We start from the raw sequence: 23,264 nt of genomic DNA, 5'->3' as shown, positions 1-23,264 counted from the left end.
TTGTCTGATACAGAACCAGGTAATCCAGGTTGATTTGATGTACAGTGTTTGGCTTCCCCCCCCCCCCCAGAGGGGTTGTGCAAAGGAATCTAGTTTCCAGTATTAAACAAATGTTTCCTTCTGCAAGAAGTACAGAACTTCCTGGTAAGAAATACTTGACAGCCTTTCTATAGAGAGCTACCTCTTTTGTGTATCATTTCTGCCAATTACCCTTTGAGAAGTTTATTAACGTCAATATTGCCACTCTTAAATTATGTACAGATTTAATTGTTACCTTGAGGTTGCTATAGTATGTGTTACAAATTTACTTCGACTTAGGGATTAATCTTGAACTTGTTTGTAAGAGGGGACGCCCTTGTCAGAGAAACTACTTCCACCAAACTTGTCAAAATGGATTAGATTTTCCAGCACTGTATTTTATTAATCTATTGCCAGCCAAGTTTCTCCTTTTCACCACACATTAGATTAGTGGAGGGATTAAGTATCTTATTTATTGCAAGTCCTACATTGAAACAGCTCACCCATCCCCAAAATTAAGAATCTGACCTACTGATTAACTTTCATGCAAGAGTTTGTACCTTTGACTGATTCCAAATGTTACAGATTTAAGGAGTACTTTTATCATCTTAACCATCAGATACCGCTTGATTTTTATTTAAAATCCTGGTTCAGAACTTTAATTTACAAAAAAAGAAGAATAAATACAACTGTAACACAACTGCCTTGTGAAGCATGTTTTCTAACATGATCAGAAGAGGCTCCAGAATCTTAATACTTTCAAAATGGAAGAGGGCAAAATTACTGTATCTGTAAAAGCAGGCAAAGCCTGGGAACTACAAATGAATACTTGCTTACAGTTATTTAATGCTCCTGCATGAAAAAGGCGCCTATCGTCACGGTCCCCTCAGAACTTGGGTTCTTAAAAAAGCAGCTTGGAGAAGAGGTGCTTGCCACATCAGCTTCATTGTTCGGGAACAACCGAATCCTAAAATGCTAGAGGATAAATGATGTTCCCAAGTCAGGCAATTATTAGCTGCACTCAAGAATACTGAGGTCAATCTTGAAGTAGACATAAGGATAGTAGTCTTGATTGCCTAGTTGCAAGCCAGGAATGTCCATAGAAGTCTGGGGAGAAAGATTCAACAATGTAACTAGTGCCAAACTGCCCAGATAGGTACATTAGGGGTCAGGTGAGAGTAAGATTATACTGCTAGTTGGAAGAGGTCCTGAGGGTCATCTAGTCCAACCCCCTCACCCCCCGTTTTTGTGATTTGCTCACAAGGCAAAAATGGTGCTTTTCATTCAGTAGACACTTACATCCATTATACTGGCTGCTGCTACTTCATCCAGATGTTTGAAGACTGCATTAAGGACGTCTCTCAGTCTCTTTGTGGACTTCTTGTTGGGCTGAATTAGCATTGCTTGGAAATTCACTGGTAGGCCATACCTTTATAAATGGAAAGAAATGTGGTAAACTGTCAAGCAGATAACTTGATACAACTATTTTGAAAAGTGGGGGAAGGTAGTTAACTGCAAATCATGCAGTGATCCACCAGTAGATCAGTAAGGGTTTATGGTTATCAGTTGTGGTGTAACAGTAATAAATGGGGGACGGGACCCTTTCCAAATTAAAAGCCTGGGGAAAAACGAGGAGTTACCGTATTTTTTGCTCTATAAGACTCACTTTTTCCCTCCTAAAAAGTAAGGGGAAATGTGTGTGCGTCTTATGGAGTGAATGCAGGCTGCACAGCTATCACAGAAGCCAGAACAGCAAGAAGGATTGCTGATTTCACTGCGCAGCGATCCCTCTTGCTGTTCTGGCTTCCTAGATTCAGAACATTTTTTTTCTTGTTTTCCTCCTCCAAAAATTAGGTGCGTCTTGTGGTCTGGTGCGTCTTATAGAGCGAAAAATACGGTAATATTTCCATAAAAGGACTGAGTGTTCAATTCCCTCTCTGTTCCTTAAGTCTGTCTTGGCTCCCCAGAGCCACTGGTTTTCACTTGGCTTCAGCCAATGGCATCTGAAGGCTTTAATAATAATAATAATAATAATAAAGAGATGCCACAAATCTGGTCTACTTCCGCTATTTCTATTGACATTTCTCTTACTGGCTGGAGCAACCCGGCCAGATGGGCAGGGTATAAATAAAAATAATAATATTATTACTGATTATGGAACAAGCTACCTGTTTCTAGTTTTGTATGCGTGGTCCTTTTTGTGTTATGGGTGGAGTCTCAAGAGTGCTACCTGTTTCAATGCAGAAAGTTTTCAAGTGCAACCTACCTGAGGACAGATTCTGAGAAGACTCTAAGAGCCTTTATGTGAATCCAGGCCACAAATGATTCACTGAAGTTCACCTTTAACCAACGTAATAGTGGACCCTTTGAGAGGAAAAACAAAAGCGGCACACCGTACTTAGATTTGTTTAGAGACACACTGTACACACTGTAATATTTTTAAGACACCCACCAAACTCTGCTATGGGGATAATAATAAAATAATTTATTATTTATACCCCACCCATCTGGCTGAGTTTCCCCAGCCACTCTGGGCGGATCTGTATGGCTTGAGTCACCACATTACTGTCCATAGAAATTGTAGTTCTTTATGCAATATATTGATATACCTAATAGGGGACAGTCCTCTCGTCTCTGCAAATGCTCTTGTTCTATAACTAGGTCAGGTAAAATGGAAGAATGTGAAATACCATTAAATGGTAGCAATTTGTCATGAATTTAGTTTATCATGATTGGGGGGGGGTATGGATTTGCTTCCTAAAACGTGTGGGGAGGCGTTGAACTAGAAGCTCCCATCATTCCTGTCCACTGGCATGAGAGTTGGCATCTTAACAGCTGCAAGGCCACAAGTTTTTCTGCCCTGGCCTAAGGCCTAAACATATATTGGATGGCTTCTGAATGCTAGCAACCTTCTCCTTGTATTGTTGCAAGAGCATGGCTTCACTTGGAGGTATTTGTTCCACTTCTAGGAAGGAGAAGTATGCCTGCCTTGAATCAACTGAATATAATGATGGAGGCACTGTCTTGCTCCTGCTTTAAATTATGCTTGAATGTTAGGAAGCCTTTCAGCAACAACCAAAGGGAACGAAATAACCTATGTCAGACCTTGGGTACAAATGGTCTCTCAATATTATTCAGCCTATTTGTGGGCAGAGGGTACAGTCAATTCACTAAATTTCTCCTGAGAAAATTTCTCAAATTTCTGCCCAGGATTAGCAGTAGCATAGGTTCTCTTTTTCCCCTAAATTTCGCGTTTTCTCAACAACAAAGAAATTTTAGCCCAGCTCCAGCAGAGTCATGATGGGTGGGAAGAACTGTGTCATCCATCACTGGTGAATTCACCGGAACTACCTACAAGTAGGTGTGATGCTTGTGGAACCAACTTCACACACAGTGCTTAAGACAGTAACTGATGAACTAGTGAAGGAAAAGGAGGGAACCAGAACACAGCTCAGAGTTGTGGGAAATGTGCTAAGACATCCAGTTAACTGCACAATTGTTTCACTGAAAATACCACCACCATCGCCTTAGGGTATTCAATTGACATGAGAGTTGTCATCCTTGGGTAATATAGGAAGGTCTCTTGAATCACTGTATCTCTTACTTAGTCCTGCTCTAATCTACGACCTAGAAACCAATACTTAAGAGACAAGACAGGGGTATGAACTTAATTCGTGTACTCACATACTGTTGCTTCTTATCAGAAGCCAACTTCCTCATTTCTTCCTTTTCACATTTCAGCTCTTTCTCATCGTAATAAAATTCCCGCACCATGAACCTTGAAGCAAAAAGCAAATGAGAGTAGATTGGGATTCAGAAGGCTCTGTCTTATTGAAACCTCTGCATTCTGTTTCCCTGCCTTACCTGCGTTTTTAAGCTGTGCAACATGTCAAAAATTACGAATTAAAAAGCTATGCCAAGCCATGTTGGCGCAGCAGGTCCTCTTAAGCAGGCAAGTCACGTCAGACCTATCATAAAAGCTTTCCAGGAGCTCTTGCAATTAGCATGCATTTCTTTCTCTGCTCTAATGGGTCTGTACACCCACAAGGATGCATCAGAAGAGGGGAAACTGACTCCTTCAGAAAACTCAGCATGGCTTTAACTTCACAACAGCTCTGTGAGGTTTGTTGAGAGATAGTGATCACGCTCTACTAAATTCCTAACCACGTGTACTCAGAAATAACTTGCCTTGAATTCAGTGGGGATTACAGCCAGGTACGTGGGGTTCTAATTGCATCCTTTAGGTACAATTCTATAACACACCTCACTAGAGAGTATACTCCACTGAACACAGTGAGACTTAATTCTGAGTAGGCACACGTAGGATTGCATTGCAAATAGAACTGAAATGAATAAATGTAATACACAGTGGAGTCTGCCATCAGGGGGACCAAAGGCAACTGACCCCTGCTTTCAGGAAGGACAGCATGATAAGGGTGGAGGCCACCCTAGTTCTAACCAAAGGAGGAGCAACCTGCCTCCCTGCCTTTCCAAGTGATTTTCCTTTAGTGGCCTGTTTTTTAGATGGGGAATGTGTTCTAATTAATTGTAGCACGCTCTGGAAGCCATTTTTGGCTCAAAAGAGTGGGGTGAAAAGTACTTTTAACAAAACAAGACCCTGGATAGGTGCAACTGATCTTTTTCCCATTGGTTCCTTAGAACTTAGAATGGAGTCACTGATTGTACAGTCTCATACAAAATTTGGCTGGTAAATTGCCATAGGACACATTGATTCTACCGTACTTGGAAGTGACATAGAAACAGTTTTACTCCATGATTTCTTGCCTTTCCAGAATTCCATAAATCTGTGCAAATGCTGAAAAAAATTTGATCAACATCTTTACGCCCTTGCAGAGCTACAGCTCCTAATGTTCCTTGATTGCGAGCTATAGCATTTTAATACACTTTCATGTGTTAGCCTAGACACATTTGTTACTAACTTCCTGTTTATGCAATACAAATATACTTGGTTAGAATGCATTAGGCTTTTCTCCTCTCTACCCCCAATCATTATTTGTACATACATAAAAATAATACCATGTATGAAAACGCAATTAAACAGATTTGAAACTAGTTAAGCAAAGAATTCAGAAGGACTCATGTAATTATTAAGCACGCATGTTCCTAGCTTCTGTCCAATAAGGCTAAGCATTCTGACATGGCATTACGAATGAAAAGTGGTCAGTACTTGTTCTCTCTTGCTTTGGCTTTAAAGTCATCAATCACTTTTCGGAACAGTGTTACTGTGAAGAGTCCTCCCTCCGCATCTTCAGTAATCATCCTGTACAAAAAAGAAAATGTTCATTTCTTTGTTGAAAAAAATATTCTGCCATTTTACGCTCGGCACCCAGGAGAGCCAATAACAACAAAAATATCTAATTATGAGCAGAGCTGGCTCTTAATTAGGGCACACTACAGGCATTTTATGTTATTTATATGTCGATTTCAGCTTTCATTCTTGAGATCAGGAGCATACTAAAAAGACATGTATCACATTAAGCAAAGCATCACTAGAGCAAGGGACACTAATAAGAGAAAAACAAGCAGCTGTCAAAGGCCTTGGAGGAGGTGAGAGCACAATGCCCTATTGCCACCTAATTCCAGTCTTATCTTCACGAGTGAACTGAGGGTGCCTCCAGTCTGTGTATTTTGCAGAGCGATTCGAGTATACCAGAACTTGAGGTTTTGCCATTTAAAGTGGATTAAAGAAAACTGCCATCCTGGTGCAACAAACCCACTTCAAAAAAACAAACAACCAAGCAAACAAGCACCAGCAGACTTTTGTGGTTTGGAAAGTGATGCAGAAATGCATTGAACCAAGTGGGAGAAGTGAATTAATTTGATTAATGAGAAGGTGTGAAAACACAGCACAAGCAAATCAGGATAAATAAAACAAGTAGGGGAGGGGCTCCTACTGACTGGTTTCCTAGAGCCTATAGGAGAAGGGATAAAAAGGTAAAGGGGCCTCTGACCATTAGGTCCAGTCGTGACGGACTCTGGAGTTGCAGCACTCATCTCGCTTTATTGGCCGAGGAAGCCGGCGTACAGCTTCTGGGTCATGCGGCCAGCATGACTAAGACGCTTCTGGCGAACCAGAGCAGCGCACGGAAACGCCGTTTACCTTCCCGCCAGAGCGGTACCTATTTATCTACTTGCACTTTGATGTGCTTTCGAACTGCTAGGTTGGCAGGAGCAGGGACCGAGGAACGGGAGCTCACCCCGTCGCAGGGATTCGAACCGCCAACCTTCCAATCGGCAAGCCCTAGGCTCTGTGGTTAAACCCACAGCGCAACCCGCGTCCCACAGGAAAAGGGATACGTACAAGAAATAACACACCCACTGGGAAAATCCAAAGACAGTCACTCATCTACAAACCCCTCAGTATTTTTCTTTTGTTTGTGCCAGGGAAGAACCCTCCCAAGACCAGAGTGTGCTCCGCTCCGTGCCGGGAGCAAGCCGCCCAGCAAAACCGCCTTAGCATCGCTTCCTCCCGGCGCAGAGCCCGCCGCCCACTGCCGCTGCCCAGCGAACCCATACTCGGCATATAAGACAACCCCTGACTTTTTAGAGGATTTTCCGGGGTTAAAAAGTCATCTTATACGTCAGAATCTATGGTATGAGGAGAAGGCTTAAGATAAAGCTGACCAGAGAAATGAGCCAGAAATCTCACTTACTTCGTAGAGCGAGGAACCACCATATCAGAGAGAGATTCGTATGTTTTTTGCCATTGTACATAGCTTGATCTGAAAGGAGAAAGATTAAATTTTATACGGTAGCATCTGTACGGACAGAAAAGTGACTTTAGTACAAAATTGTATGACTGACTGCCTTGCTCATAGTAACAACATTGGAACGTTAAGCCTTACGTATCTTACCTAGTAGTATATATTGGGTCCAAATTCAAGACAGGGTCCTTATGGTTAGCACGCTTGGAATTCATTGAGTGTTAACACTTTCATGCAAGACTGATGAATGGGAAACCAGCAACCAGTGAACACGCTGGCCTAGCTTACATCTCCAAAACCAGGGAAGATCAGGATAGTGAGGTTCAGCTTTTGCCATAAGCAGGAAAAAGCAGGAAGAAAGGGTTCCTACAGTCCGTCTCCTTTTCCAGGGTCCAGAGGTCATATCATTATGTATAGGGATTCTGCAGGTGTGCTGTCCACCCCACTGCCTAAACAGTATCTCTGCCTAAGCTGACAGGAGTTGGTCTGAAGAGCTGTTAGAAACCCCAACATTTATTGTCTTAGGGGATGAGGCATTTCCATTCGCACAGGTGCCCCTTTAGCCTGAGCGATACCAGATTTAATAGACCTTGTGACATCCATGGGCTTTTCCCAATTGATATCTGCCCACCCATCACCCACCGCTTTTCAACACCCACATGAAACCGTTGAGTAAAGGTGTTTCGAAATATGGGCTGATATACTGACAACACCCAGTTCTATTTCTCATTTTTTAGCAACACCGTTTTACATGCATGTGGGAGCATTGTATGTTTGCTACTTTGAGTTTAAATTCTACAACCACCTTTTATCTTCAAGAATTAAAACATTGAAACAAACAAATCCTGGTTTCCATCTGCTCAGGGTCTCTCTCTCTCTCACTGCATTCACATTTTGTATCCAAAATGCTTACGTGAATTAGTTCAGGGCAGTGGCTCTGAGACTGAGCAGTGAACCATAGAATCCTGGTTCAAACATGTCTTTGTCATGAACTCTCCAGGTGGCTAGTTTCTACTTTCTCTCAACTTCATATCTGCAAAATGAGGATGGCAGACATAGTGGCCTTCCTTGTGGGGGTTGCTGAGATAATGCAGTATCGTATGTACTTTAATTTCTCTATAAACATGCTGAGTGTTAAGACACTGAGCCTGCTGCGGATGGACTTAATTTATCTTACTTGGGAACTACAACAAGGAGAGTGATGAGATACTCTGAATTCAGCACAAAGTCTTCTTTGTTCACGATATCCGTTAGCGTACGTGTCAAAAGATTTCCCCTAAGAGAAGACACAAAAGCCAAAAATGATGAGATTCGCGCATTTACTGCTCACTCTTTACAAATGTTTACTAGTGACAGTGGTGTTCGTTGTATCAGAACTAGAAAAGGATCCACCGGTTTGAGTTTTGGGGAAGGAAATGTCTTCCTGACTTCAGAACACACTGTGTTCCTATGCCTCCCCACAACTTAAGATCAAATTATGGTTGCTCTGTGGGTTTGGAAAAAAATTGGGCTCCCTTCAACTTCCCCAAAGCTTGCATTTATTCTTGCTGTTCACCATTCCTTGAAATGTATTTAACCTGAATCTAGATGGTTTTGTATTATCTATCCAATTTGTATCCTGCTTTCCCACTGTGGCGTTTGCCCTCCTAGGTGTGTGACATCATACTGGGTTCACAAGGAAAGGGTTAACTAATTGTAAAATGACTAACCAATGGGAACCCAGGGGGCAGAGTTAACTGTGTATAAGGTTTAAGCAAGAGGTTTTTTTGGAGAGAGAGTTAGGGTGGTTGAGAAGACAGTCTGGAGTTAGAAGAGACAGGTAAGTCAAGTCTGTGGGTTGGGCTAGTCTGGGTTGAGAGAGTGAGAGAATTTGTTGAGTCAGTCAAACAGTTGAGATAATCAGTCAGAAGGTATTAGGAAGGTATATGCCAGTAAAGAAATTAAAGTTAAGGTACTGACAGGAATATTATCGGAGAAACCATAAACTTGTTAATGTTTGTAAAATAAACGGGGTTTTTTTGGTTCACTTTTAACAACTGTCTGGACTCAGTGTTTTACCAGAGAGTAACTGGTTGGTAGCAGCGGGGAAGCGAGCACAGTGGCGACACAGGGATCAATAGACTGTTAAACGTCTGGGGACCCTGTGTGATCTCCACATCCACTGTCAGAGCCACACCTGTCTGTAAGGCTATGTTCTAGTACAGCTAAAACCACTGACATGTTGGGGCATCATCATGGCAAGTAAATATTGCCCAGTATATATTTAGATGCAGTGCACGCATGCATGCATGCATACACACACACGCACACACACACTATACATATGCATAAGTATATATATGTAAATGCTATACATACACAGTTTTCCTTTCCAGATTCTGAAGGTTTCCTTTGATGTTGTTGTACACAGCTGCTCGGTTTTTCATGTCTGTTTCTATTTGTGTAATTTGCTAAATATAAAAGGAGGGGGAGAAATCCAACTGAGCAAAACTGACTCTGCATATGTTAACAGTTTTACATATCACAAATGCAAAATACTACAACAAAATGTGGATTTTATTGCTAAATTCACCAATATGGCTAGATTCCACCATCAAGCTTTCAGCACACACAGCACCTTGGCAAGTGTGTTTCAAACAGTATTTCAGTCATTCTCAAAACTTTATGGAGCAGATAATTATTAATTTTACAAATGACAGAATAAAACAGCTCTTTGTTTACCACCTAGACCCAAAGCATACTCATGATTTTATGAGATTTCTTAGGTCCAAATGTATGTCTTAAGAAGGAAGTATCCCTCTCTCAGGAAGAAAACATATGCAGGGGAAAGATTATTTGATTCCTGCAATTTGCCCGTGTGAAAAAGCCATTGCTTTGGATTTTGTGCTGTATATAGTATGATAGCCTGCTTTAATATCAAATTCATAGCCCATATATATATACCGGTATATGTTGCCCAGATTTGTTTCTGCAGAAATAATCCACAAAACTCTCACCGCTTCCAATAAGAAAATAATCATATCTATTGTAAGTCCTGAAAACTAGCTTTTGTGAGGGTGCTCTTCCAAAAGAGATCATATTACCTTTGCTAATGCTTCTGAAATGTTCTTCAGTGGCTGTTTTATAGGATACTTAGCCATGTCCCACTCAAACCTCGTCAGATAACTGATCAAGTCAACTGAAAAGATATGAGTAACTCCAATGAGTTGAGAAGAAGAAGAAGAAGAAGAACCACCACCAGGATGCATTGTTCTCCATTCAGGGGCTGATCTAATATTAACAGTTTCCATCTGGCACCTGGCTTTTGCTATCATTTCCATATTTTCAAGGCACCATATAAAAGTGGATGGTTTCAAAATCCATCTTCAACTCACTTGATCATTTTCAGACACGGTGTGTAGATTAGCTATTCAAATAAAAGTTCTGCATGAATTAAAAAAGCAACGCTCCGAATAAGTGTCCTGTAACACCTGCCTCAGCTGCTAAAGGCAGTGTTCTCATCACAGATGGTTTCCAATCCAAGGGAACTTAAGTCTTTAAACCTTAACTTTATAGGAGTTTTGCTGCTGACCTTGTGATGGCATGGATTGTACCCTAAATGGGTACCATCAGCAAAGGCTTGAAGTAGGGACTTTTCAGTTGTGGCACCTAGAGTTCTGGAACTCCCTCCCGAAAGAGACTTGCCTACGGGCCAAAATAAATGTGACCACCATTCAGGCAATTGACAAGTGTGTGAATGGTCTTTTGTTTCAAACCTTACTTGGTTTGAAAAGTAAAATATGTGGATATTGAGGGGTGTTTCCCCTCCCCCCAGCAAAATATAACAACTCCTTTGTTCATTAATCCTTTGAAACTTTGCTTTGAGATTAAGTCCTCGAAACATAATCTGTCAATCAATTTTCTATTTTTCGTGCAATTGTGGGTTTTTTTGACAGGGGAGAGTACACTGGAAAGCAGGTTTTGATCATCTAACTGCACTAATAATGTGTGATGGGAAACCTCTCCGATGCTTTATTTTTACTGCTTTTTTTACACTCCTGTTTGCTGTCAAAATGTTCAGCCTTCGCCCAAAAACAATCTAGACTGCATCTGGAAAAAAATGGGCATGTGATGGGGCTCTGATGTGAAAAACTTCCAATGGTCACCTATTGGTTGTGACTTATGCTTAGTGCTTGGGGATGGGGAATAGTCCATTGCTGTTCAGCTTTTTTATTTTAATCTGACTCGCTTGAATGCCTACCAGTAATACTCTCCTCATCTTCCCTGCCCCCGTCCCATACACCCAACTCAACATGAATGTGGGTCAGACTTTAAACTAGATATCCTGCACTGATGCTGAGCGTGGCTTGCATGTTTACTAAAATTTGCACCTTAATGAAGTAATGCAAAACTGATATAAAGCCTGCTGATCTTAGGAGAGGATGTTTTTAAAAAGCACATCTTTAACGGAAGTCTACTTTTTTGGCTGTGCTTCTGCCATGAGAATGCCGTTTCTTTGTAACAGTCAGAGCCGGCACTTTTCAGGAGCTTCCTCTTTCATGACATGAAACTTGTTCCCTTCGGAGTATCTGAATTTCCTTCCCTAGAGTTTCTCTCGTCTTCGAAAGAGTCACCTTACAGTCTTAGGTTTCATGGGTATGGAAAGTATAGCATGCACACAGAAATGTCCTGGAGTCAGCAGGTGCCATCTTTATCACAGTTCCATAAAGTATATATGAGACGGCCAATACAAGCATAAGAGAACATGTAGCAGCCCATACAAAAGAAGTAGGGTTTGTTAGGCTCTGTAAGTGCACTCACGATGCTCACCAGAGATGCTCACCCTGCACGGTGCTGATTGGCTGGCACCTATAATATAGCACACAACCTTGGCCATTTTTGCAGGCAAGGAATGAATTTGATGCACAGGGGAGATTTTTTTTAAAAATGCAAAAAGAATACAAGAGGCAATTCCAATTTTAGTATATGTGCTGCCGAAGCGAGCACTACAAGAGGCAATTCAGTGGTGGAAAGAACCTGGACTCACACCCTGAGAGCAAAGTTGTGGTATAGCCCTTTAAAGTCAACAGCAAAACTCCTACCAAGTAAACTCCTATCTGGATTTTATTGCCACAAATGCAGGGCCAAACTAGGCATGATGTTAAATGTGTAGCTGCCATCAAAAACAACAGCTGCGCATTTAATTTCTCTTCCCCTTGTAATACCAAGTTGAACTTACCCCAGGTCACATGACAATGGCCCACATTGCCTGCCCTGGGCCAATGGTAGCCAATAAAAGGAAAAGACACAAGATTTTGTGACATCTACTCTGTATGCTACCCAGGACGGGGATAAGGTGTGTGCACGCACACACACACCCCACAGCCATTTCTTGCAGCCACTGCCATGCCTAGTTTGGCCCCCAGTTAGTGGTGACTGCCTAATAAACTAGTCTACTGAGCGGAAAAAATCGGGCTAAGACAAAATAGTCATGGGAGGATAAACATTTGAAGTCTTAAGCCAGGACCAACGAGTACAAACAGAGGCGTTGCTAGGAATCTAAAAGACTTGGCCTATGGCATAAATTTGCATATGCTAATTTTCATGCAGCAATGCAAATTTATCCCACTTCCAGGTGGGGCAGGAAACCCAACTCTGACTCTTTCTGACAATGCTTAATTTGCCTCTGGGGCAATTAAGATGGGGGGCAGCTAGAGTCTCATTTGCCCCGTGCTTTGCATCACACCCACTTTGTAAGCGAAGCAAGGGGGTGGGGACAGGAACAGGAAAGGCTAGGAATTGGGTCTTCAGCTGGTGAGTTGGGATCCACTACCAGGTTGTGGCGTGTTCTAAGGTGGGTCCCAACAGCGTCACTGCCACCATACAAATAGATGGTTAAAAAGTTGGGAGGGGGTTCCCTGAAACGTATTATTTAAGTAAAAGGCGGGTCCCAGATTTGCAGAAGTTGAAGACTAATGGGCTAGAAGATCCAGGTCCTGGGGCTCGGGCCCCACCCTAACAACGCCCCTGAAAATAGACATGCATAGGAAGTTTTCACACAATCCAATAGTCCCTACATTCTCTTGTTTTACATGCAGCGAGTGGTTAGAAGGAAAGAAAGAAAAATATATCCAGGAAAAGTGTGAAAAGAAAGGGGAGGTTGTCAAACCTGCTGTTATCTGAGTCATAGGGAGATGGTGATCGAGCTACGAGGTTGTTACTAGAGAAATCCATCGTAACCTGATCACTGTACCCCTACAACCAGATGTGGAGGCAACTCTTTCATTAAACACACCAGCGCATGCTTGCAAGAACACAACAATCACCCATGCTCAACATACTCTTTAGTAATTGCAGTTTAGCCTTCGCTCCTGAAATATAGTAATTGTGATTATTAAACGTGAAAAAGACAGGTTAGATTTAAAATTAAGTCTATTGCATGCAACAAGATGGATGTCAAAAGAGTGGGATTATGTTCTAGTCTTTAAAAGCTGAAATCCCACCTGGGGGCGACTCTAGGTCTCAGCTGGCCCTGAACAAACTGGTCCCTGGCAGGCTCACCTGGTTATGGTAGTCATGCTATAAGCAAAACCGGGCAACCAGGTCTAGTCACTCTCTTAATTTCCCCTACTGTGATGTGGGAAGGCAAGTGGGTGTTAGGTCAGGGTCGTCAAGGAAAATTAAAAGGTGCTTTTGATCCAACCATCTAGTCTGTTTTAGGGTGCCAGGCCATGGGGGGGGGAATTAAGGGGGGACAAGACAGCAGTATGACCAAGAATGCCAGGTGCCAACACCAGTCCTGATCCCTAGAAACAGCTTTTGTTTGGGGTGGGGGAAAGTGTTTTGGAATTGGTACTTCTCCTATTCCCACCAAATAACTGGTTAGCCGGTGGGGGGAGGAAGCTACAGAAGACACATCTGGTTGCTCCATCCATCATTTTTGTCTATTAACAGACTAAAGATCTTGGCTTGGATCTCAATTCCCATCGTGCTGAGAGTAGATCTATTAAAACCAATGCAACCAGGGCTTCTTTTTCAGCCAAAACTCAGTTCCGGCACCTCTCAGTTGGGCACCATTGCCATTCTAAGGGGGAGGTGTTCACAGTGAGTTCCGGTGCCTCTTTTTCTATAAAAATGACGCTGAATGCGACTAAAGTTAGTCACCACTATTTTAGTAGGTCTGCTTTAAGCATTATTAAGCCTAGATAATTCAACCCTGTTTCCTTTTTTTTCTTAGCACCTTTTAATGTTTTAAGCGGGGGAAAATGGAAACTGAATAGATTAGGCATTGAAGGCTTCTGCTCACAAGCACCAACCAAAGTCGCATAAGATGCAATTAACTTCCTGTTATGAGTCTTGCAGATCTTCTACCTGATTGCATGGCTCTCAATACTGCATCTTCGGGGTTTATTGCACACCCAGGCCGATTTTCCTCATCAAGCCTCAAATGCTGCCGGTTGCCAGATGTAATCTAATATAACACAGACCAATAAAAGCACATCGGTTCCCCACCCCTGCTCTACTGGGCTACATAGACCAGATCCTTCCCAGGACTGGCCTCATTGGCCAAATCTGAAGAGTGGGCAATCACCTGACAGCGCAATTATGTCAGGTGATCTGTCACTTCAAAGTTCTGAAGTGGGGATAAAAACATTCAACCCAAACCCCTTTCTGATGGGATTAGCAACGGATTCTGTCAAACTGAGCAGGATTTAACCCTGAACTCGTGAGCTGTGGGTTAAATCCTGCTGCACTGGCTGCATGTGCCCCTTTCCCTGCAGGGCACTGGCATGTACAGCCAGCACAGAAATGAGCCCACGGGCCAACAGCTCATGTCACCCACCCATCAGTGTGATGTCAGCTGATTGATGAGTGGCTGTGATTCTGAGAGAGAAAATGGCCTCATGGACCAAAATGGGACCAGTGGTAGGCCTTGGCTGGCCTGTGGATTAGAGGTTTCCCCCCACTTCTGATGCAGAGTGATTATGGCATATTTCTCCATGCCATTAGTGAGAAGTAGATGATGGGAGGAAGTGAGTAATAGCCACCTCTGAAAATCTGAACTCATGATGGAATAGTCACAAGATCCCTTTGTCAAGCAACCAGAGGAGGAAGAAAACCAAACCACGCCACCTACATCTCACCAAAGAGCAAAAATGATGTTCCCTGATGCCGGCAGAAACAGAGGCTGCTGACTATCTGAAAGGGTTCTTTTCTAAAACTGGAGTAGCAACCCAACTCGTAAGCATATGGATGTATTAAGTCCAGCTTTTCCCATTGGAAACTGGATGAAAACCGGCAGCAATTAAACAAAAACCCCCACATCTATATACTTTGCAGGACCTACCTCCATTTGCCAACAGGTTTTCCTGAACTTTGTCTTTTGAGTCTTCCATAACCTCTCCAATATACTGGGCAATTTTCTTTATTACACTAAAGGCAAGGAGAGAAGCCTTTAAGATAAGTCAAGTAAGTTATAACAAAAATCATACATTATTTTAAAAAAACTTACAGCAGGATGCTCAAAGCGAATGTTTTTACAGTCACCAGGTCCATATCCTCAGATGGCTCCAAGTAGCCAATTCTTCAGCTCCTTTTCATAGTAGGTAGAGTTGCACACAGAACTATACAAGGCCTGACTTGTCCCTTCAGTGCAGGATCATGATAAGGAAAGCACAGCTGGGGCTGGAGTTTGAGTTACAGTGGTACCTCGGGTTACATACACTTCAGGTAACAGACTCCTCTAACCCAGAAACAGTACCTTGGGTTAAGAACTTTGCTTTAGGATGAGAACAGAAATCGTACTCTGGTGGTGCGGCAGCTGCGGGAGGCCCCATTAGCTAAAGTGGTGCTTCAGGTTAAGAACAGTTTCAGGTTAAGAACGGATCTCTGGAATGAATTAAGTACGTAACCAGAGGTACCACTGTATTTGTAACCTGTGCTCTATCAGAGGTCCTAGGTGGCACCTTATACTGCAAACAGGTCGTAAAGATTTTGATTTTTCTCTGCTGTTTGGCATGTTGGCTTCCACACATTCCTGTTCCTGTTCCTGTGAATATTCACTACTTGCCATCCACGCCAGTGGGTGCAGTGTGACAGATTGTACCTCTCAGGCTTCGGAGAATCCGATCCCTCCCACAGTGGCGGCCAAGAAGCAGATAAACAATAAAAGTTCTTATCAAGTAATTTATTCCATATTCACAGAGAGAGATGTAGGATTGCAATCTCTCCTAGATAATGGCGTTGCTCCAAGTCCCACCCCGCTAGGTCTCTACTATTCTACGTCACCCCTGTGTTGGCTAATCTGAGCTTTCTGCCTCTGAGCTTTCTGTTCTACTACCCTCAATGCTCGCCTGGTCCTGGGGGGGGGGGGTGTCAGGCATGCTTTCCAAAGACACTGAGTCTGTCCGCTGTCTCTTCCCTGGTGCTTCTTCCTGCTGTTCCTCTCCCAATATTTCCCAGCTTCTCCCCACTGCAGCCTCTGAACTATGCCCTTCTACAAACCCCTGTTCTAAATCTATACTGTCCTCCTGTTCTAGGAAAGGTTCAGGAGAAGAGGGGGATGGCCCCCATCATTCTGCCTCAGTCCAGCCCCCGACATCATCACCTGAGCTGTATTTGTCCGTCCCTCAGCCATGGGCCTAGCCAGGGCTGAGGAGGCAGCTCCCCCCCCCCAATCAAGTAAATAAATAAAAATATTTAACTGACCAATCAAGTCACAGATAGGTCAGTCCTCCCCCCCCCCACAAAAGTCCTGCCCCTGTAAAAACTTAAATCCTGGCTATGCCTCCCCTATCCTCTAGTACTTTTTTCTGTTCTGGTCAAGACCACAGGTATTTCTGTACCTGTGCATGAACATCTTGTTTGAAAAGAAAAGAAAAATCCCAGAAGTGCACAAGACCAAATCTTCTTGCCAGCCTTAGTTATCATGTTTTTGTTTTTACAATGGGCAAAACAAGACTTTGAGCCAATCAGTATCCCTCAGAAAGGTCATTTTGAAGCTAGAATAAAATATACCGAGATCTCTGAATGAAAGGCAGAATGTAATAAATAAATGGGACTCCGATAAATAAATGGAACCCCAAGGTCAAGAGTTCATTTTAGCCTTCCTTCTGAAGATTTATGTTGATTGCCAGTTGTCCCATAACCCTTGGCTTTCGCCGACATCTTTCCCCAGCAATTTTTAAAATGGGTTTGCAAAAGGAACGTGCCACTTGATAAGGAAACAAATCAAGAATGACCAGGCAGAAAGGCATCTGAATGCCAAATGCTGCTTTATAGTGACATGGAAAATTACCCAGTCTCCCTGTGTAAATAAGTAATAAAAGTACATGGAAACAATAGACCCTGAAAACTCTTGCCCCTTCTCTGCTATCCTGGCCAGAAGCAGTGCTGACAGGTTTCTGCTGCCTAGCTAGGTTTACTTGCACTTCTCTCGGTGTGTTGATCCAATAACAGCTCTGCCAGCAGGGTGTTTCAGCGGAGCAAAAATGTAAATACCTGGCCTGGCTCGTTTGCATAGCTTCAGATCAACTGCCATCATGGGAAGATGATAAAATCATAAGGCAAGCAGGCCAAAGACCTGCTGGAATAATTGCCTTCAAAAAGGCATCTAAATGTCGTTGATTTGTAATCCAAATTTAGCACCTAACAGTATTAGGATCCCAGTCAGAAAATAGTTTTGCTACAGAGCCACAATGAGAAGGTAGCAGCTGTGGGTAAGGTGTCTCAATTTTCTTTCTTTGTGGCTCCTCAAGGCTCCATGACCACACCCAAACCTCTTTTCTTCACTCTCTAGTGTGGAGGCTTTCCTTCCTCTCGGGGGGGGGGGGAGAATCGGGGCTCGTTGCCTAGCAACAGGCTCCGAATGCTCCATTACTTCTTCAGGATAGCCTGAAAGCCTGGAGAAAAATGGCAGGCTATAGTATACTTTCCACTAAATAGGCTAACAAGGAGAGAAGAGGGAAGGGAAACGGTGACGCACAAAGGAGCAAGCAAGTAGAGTCAGGGTTTTCCATTCATTCATTCATCCTGCTTACTTGACTCCTCCTTTCACACTTTTCAACTGGAAACAGGAAAGGGGTCAGGCAGCACACATACACTGCCAAAGAACTGGATTTGGCTAGTGGCTGCTCACTGGCAAAGCCAACCTTGGTATCTGGAATACACCAATCCGTCTCAGGCCTACTCAAGCCACATTACCCGCCTCCAGCTCAGTGCTGTGCTTTAGTTCTGGCTAACTGAATTAGGCAACTGGCTGTTGCCAAAGTAGAAGACACCCGTTCATGCTACTGTGGTTCTGGGTTGACAAAATATTTCCACCCCTCAGGGCCCGACAAGAAGTGGCAGCCCTACAGACCTGTAGAGTCTGAATGTGAGGACATTTTCTGGGAGGTAAGACCTGCCAGTGGATACCGTCTTTAAACGAAATAGGAGGTGAAAGAAGAAGAGGATTATTGCTGTAACCACTGGGCTGTTTATATTGCAAAATGCAACAACAACAACTTTATTATTTATACCCCACCCATCTGGCTGGGTTTCCCTGCCCATGTGGCTGGAAAATGCTGCTTCCTTGCCCAGAACCAGCCTGTGCAGAAGTGTCCCAGTTCCATGCCACTGCAAAGAACACAGAATATAGGAGGGAAAGTACCAAGTTTCACAGGGATTTGCCTACCTACTCCCAATGTGAAGTCCACCACCTGCACTAATCCCTGACATTTCCTGTATAACTGTTGGACGAAGCCTTATTTAGGGGTAATCCTTTTCTAAAGAAAATAAAGTCACACCTACTCACCCTGGCTGAATCCTAAGGCTAAGGTTAAAGATGCCTGTGTTAGGTTGACACAGGAACACTGTGTCTTGTAAAAACAACACCTATTTGCTCTTTGTGTGTAGTAAATAAGTTCTATTTTACCTTTCAGCAAAGCTATCAAGTTTCCCCAACTCATCTGAGAGGCCAACGAGAGCATCCAGGGTCCCCACCTGGAGAAGGGAGTACAAACACATTAAGCTTAAGCTAGCCAGCCGCAGGGCATATTTTACCAGACATTTAATTTTTCAAAGTGACCTTCCTTTAGCAAATGAGAACTTCTTGCTATCAAATAAGTATATTCATGGGAAATTCAAGGGAACGTTTTCCTCCAGTGGAAAACGGTTGCAATGGTTCAAAACCTACTTTTAAAGAAGTTTTTAAAAGCCTGTTCTAAGTCAGGAAAAGATTCTATGCTGTAGTCTCATGATCAAAAGCCACAGTGGAATTCTTCCCAGTTTTTAAGTTCCTTAAAACCTTCTTGCTCATCATGTAAAACACTGTCTCCCTGAGCCACTAAAGTCAGTACAAGTTTTGCCACTGACTTTACTGCCAAGTCTTATACATATCTACTCAGAAGAAAGTCCCACTAAATTCAATGGGACTTGCTTCAAGGTGAGAGAGTATGTATAGCATTATAGTCAGAATTCTCATCCTTAGAGATGAATGATCCTTACTTGTGGGGGAGCAATTCTTTCAATTAAATTGATGATTTCTATTCTTTTTTATATTAAAAATACCTGTTACAAACAGAACAGCTGTTTTTAAGATATGAACAAGCATTTCTGTAATAGTTGCATGCTTACATTATAGCCTTCTAATATGTCTATGTCTGCAAGGAAAGTGAAAATCGATGAATGCTCATCAAACGAAAGCAGCTTGCCAATTGACAGAAAAATCCACACATGAATTTGAGACCATCTAGACAGCAAGGTCATAGCTCATATTGAATGGTGAGATCAGACTTCTCTGTCAGGAACATAGCCAATTTTAACCACCAATAGATATTTGAATACTTCTGCAAATTAGGCAATCCTCTTTCTAAAAGAGCAAATAGTTGAGCTCAAACATTCAGGAGATTCAAACTGGCTTCAGCTATATTAATGTAACAAAAGCTAACAAGCTTAACTTAGAAGAAGCCTCCCATTGAATTAAATGGGACTTAATCTCAACATGTATAGAAACCTTTTGCAAACCAATCTTACTGGAAGTAAGTTCAACTGAGTTTGGTGGCATTTACTGTTATGCAAGTGTTTGTGCTGCAACACTTACCTGGGAGTAAACCCTCATGGAAGTCAGTTTTGCAAGCATATATGAGGGCTGCACATTGCTCATCTCAGGGCTTTGACCAGTCAAAAGTTGCCCATAAACTTTATTATTTACAAAAAGGCTTTCAAGCCTTCCCGGAGATGACAGTTCTGATGGAAAGTTTAAAATCTCCCCCCCCCCCCATGAAGAATTAATCCATTGATTAGCTTTTACAAAAATGGCTTCCCACTTTCATTCCTGATCTCAAGACACCTCAAAAACAAAGTATATAATCTTTGCTTGACCCTTTATAGTCATTTTTAATATTGCAGCACAGAGCCATGTCACGAAAGAAGAAAAATCTGCCCCATCCCTGCCCCTTTCTTCATGTTGTTGTTCTGAGTCTCCCCCCCCCCCCCATTCTCCCATCTTTACCTTGAGGTCAGGGATGATGAACTTGCTGTTGCAGGACAGGTTGGCTTTGGCAGTCACTGTGTTCATCCTGTCCCAGGCTATTAGGTTTGCCTTATCTCCAGGTGCCGAAATTAACCAGAATTCTGACATGGTGCAAGCAGTTCCCTTCACTCTTAAATCACTGTAGCCAAAAACTAAGGTAACCAGAAAAAGAAAAAGAAAATCACCCTGGAGCAAAAAAGCCCCACAATAGATCAGGTCAGAGGAAATTATCTTCGATGTAGAGTAAGTTTTTCAAAAGCAGCAAGACGATTAGTATTTCTGCCTAGTCACCTTTCAATCCAGATCTTGACTAAATGTGACCTTTCCCTGAATGTTATCATAGGGCAGTACAGTGGTTCCTTTTTTTCCTGCTCTGGGTTGTTTCATCTGGTCCATGGGGAGGAGTCTGCAGTCACAAGGTCACCGACGCCTGAAGCAATCCACAACATTTGCAAAAGTAATAAAACCAAATTCTAAGTCCTGTCGCACTGATTGGAGTACTGTACAACTATTCTAAAATAAACCTATCATGGACTGCAAGCTAAAGGGTTTTGATCAGAGTAAGAAAAAGGGGGGAAACCTTCTCAAAATGGCACTGAAGATTGGAAAACCTTTTAGACTTTTCTTCAAGTTAAAATACAAATAATATTTTAGGACATTTAAAACTTCACTGTGAGAAAATGTAAGTGTAAGCCAATCTTTACTCTTGGGAAAAAAGATACCTACTGCTAGGTCACTGACATTCTATTACTGTTCATCTCAGGCAAGAGGTTAGTGAAGGTTAGGCACTGGAAACTGAAAATGGCAAAAAAGTGAGCAAAATAATGTACAAGATGTAACCAACAGATATCTTAAAGGGGGGTCTATTTAGTAATTAAAAACTAAATGAGCCCACTCTTCTTCTGTCCCAGATTTAGAACTCAGTGGCAAACTTCTCAATAATACAATAAGAATGAAAAATGAAACACAATAAAACAGTACAGTAAAAATGAAAAATAGTATGCTCTTGCCTCAGTCTCCTTGTGTGCAAGTAAGGCTTACATACCTGTATCCCTAATTCTGGATCAGAAGCCCTGCTGCCTACTTGCCCAAACTGCAAAACAGGTATGATCGCAACCCATCTCACAGGGCAGGTGTGTAATCAAACAACGTATTTTTATTAGCAGCATTTCTATCTCATCTTTTCACTAGAAGTGCCCAAGTCAGCCAAGAATAAAAATGAATTCAATCTTTAAAAGTTCGGGATAAATGGCAGGCAAATAATAAATGATGCTTGTCACCAAGTGGGCTTGCCCAGCACTCATTTCTAAACCTGTTTTTGTTAACTGAAGCAAAATCAAGCTAACTACATGCACACAACATCACTAAAGTACCATTAGGAAGGACAGAGCAGAGAGTTTGCTCCTTCCATCAGGTTTTAGCTCATTCATCAAGAGCACAACATCAGGAACAGGTGGTTTTTCATCAGGAACACACCTGTAGCCAACTTACTCGTTTGACACACCAAGTATTACATTATCAGATAAATTAGCTTCTGCTCTAGGAATACATATCAAAGGCACTAAAAAGGAGGGGGAAATGACTTAATTTTAATGGACATAAACCTACTACGTACTACAAATACTTTTTAAAAAGTGTTGCTTTCAACAATTCAATATTCAATTTATCCTAGTAAGGATTCCTGTTCTGAACCCCCTCCCCCAATCACAAAGGACACCCTTGTATAGCCTTTGGATTTTGCATTTTGTTACCTAAACATATGTTACCTAAGTTTTTTATATTCTGCTGGAAGTGTCCCACGAGTGACTGGGGAAACCTAGCCAGATGGGCGGGCTATAAATAATAATAAAAACAATAATTTATTTATTTATTTATTATTATTATTATTAAACCTTGACCCTTTTCATCTCCAGTTTGGCATTATGAACTCAACTTCACCTTTTAGGAGCTCTGTGAACCCCACCCTCCCCTCCAAACCTTAAGACCCTACCTAATAACTTTTTACATGGATTGTTGGCTACCGTTTCATCAGCTGCAACTTACATTACATTTCGCTTTTCATTGTGGCTCTTCAAACTCGGAAAGGCTGGAGCTCAATTTGTCTCCCATCATCACCACCTCGGCTGTTTTCAGGAAAAGAGCCAGAGAACCACCAAAGCCACACACAAGCGCCCAACGTCCGATAATTAGAGCATTCTATTCTCATTAAGCAGCTATCTTAAACACGAATATTTTGTTTTAACTTAACAGACGGAGGTGCAGGGGGGGGGGAGTCCACCCACGACGGCTCGCCCCCAAAGCTGAGCCCACCGGAGCCTTTTCCCAATAGGATTCTTCAGCCGAGCGAAACGCAGAGGCTTTTGCGCAAAGGCGTCCAAACCACCTTAAAGGGCGGCGGCGGCGGCGGCGGCGGCGAAGAGCCGCGGATAAAGTTTTCTGCTGCCTTAGCCACCGAAGAAGACCTTCGGGTATTTGCACGGGCTGGCGGCTCCCCTTCCCTGCCAACGGCCGGCCCGCTGAGCCCCCCGCAGCGGGCGGAGCTCGGAGGCGCCTTCTCCTCCACCTCCTCGCGTGCAATAGTCGCCGGCGGGGCTCCTTTCTGCTCCGAGCTCTGCATGTCTTGAGCAGCCTCGGGGATTATTTTGCACCCAGGAGGTGCTACCTGGACGCCCCGCCCCCTTCCGCAGCTTTCCCGCCTCCCCATCCCCCTAACTGGCGTATCAATTTAAGGGGCATTTGCCACGGGTTAACTCTACCCCCCCAACTGTCCCATCGTCAGGTTTCAGGTGTGTGGTGGGCACACACAAATGTGGAAGGTGTGCAAACTTATTCAAGGAAGCAAAACTGTGGGTGACTCTAATGATGACGACAACAACAAATTATTATTTATATGCCACCCATCTGACTGGGTTGCCCCAACCACTCTGGGGGCTCTCAACAAAAAATAGTAAAAGCACAATAGGACATCACACACTAAAAACCTTCCCTGAACTTAATACCACGTATGGAAGTGTGGTTAGCTATACAGT

General features: G+C 42.8%; 1 protein-coding gene and 1 long non-coding RNA gene across 6 annotated transcripts in view; one reads left to right on the top strand and one right to left on the bottom strand.

Annotated features, from left to right (window-relative positions):
- Positions 1–23,264, top strand: part of LOC310759904 — a 109,414-nt gene that overhangs the window by 18,920 nt on the left and 67,230 nt on the right. The window lies entirely within an intron of this gene.
- ATP6V1C2 (ATPase H+ transporting V1 subunit C2) lies at positions 62–22,914 on the bottom strand. Of its 5 annotated transcripts, XM_083607367.1 has the most exons (15): positions 22,279–22,882; positions 20,527–20,665; positions 20,215–20,387; positions 18,637–18,704; positions 15,070–15,155; positions 13,064–13,093; positions 9,827–9,921; positions 9,102–9,193; positions 7,921–8,019; positions 6,693–6,761; positions 5,207–5,299; positions 3,703–3,796; positions 2,285–2,382; positions 1,318–1,447; positions 62–1,125 (listed from the first exon to the last, which is right to left on the bottom strand). In XM_083607367.1, exons 3-15 carry the CDS (start codon positions 20,341–20,343, stop codon positions 1,030–1,032), a joined length of 1,179 nt encoding a protein of 392 aa, XP_083463493.1. In that variant the 5' UTR covers positions 20,344–20,387; positions 20,527–20,665; positions 22,279–22,882; the 3' UTR covers positions 62–1,029. The 5 variants fall into 5 exon arrangements, with proteins under 5 accessions (XP_083463493.1, XP_083463491.1, XP_083463495.1 ...); XM_083607365.1 differs by lacking the exon at positions 20,527–20,665 and having other exon boundaries at positions 22,279–22,881; XM_083607369.1 differs by lacking the exon at positions 13,064–13,093 and having other exon boundaries at positions 22,279–22,877.

This window comes from Podarcis filfolensis (assembly GCF_964270895.1).
Source record: "Podarcis filfolensis genome assembly, chromosome: 3".
NCBI classification, from domain to species: Eukaryota; Metazoa; Chordata; class Lepidosauria; order Squamata; family Lacertidae; genus Podarcis; species Podarcis filfolensis.
This window is presented reverse-complemented; position numbering and strand designations above follow the sequence as displayed.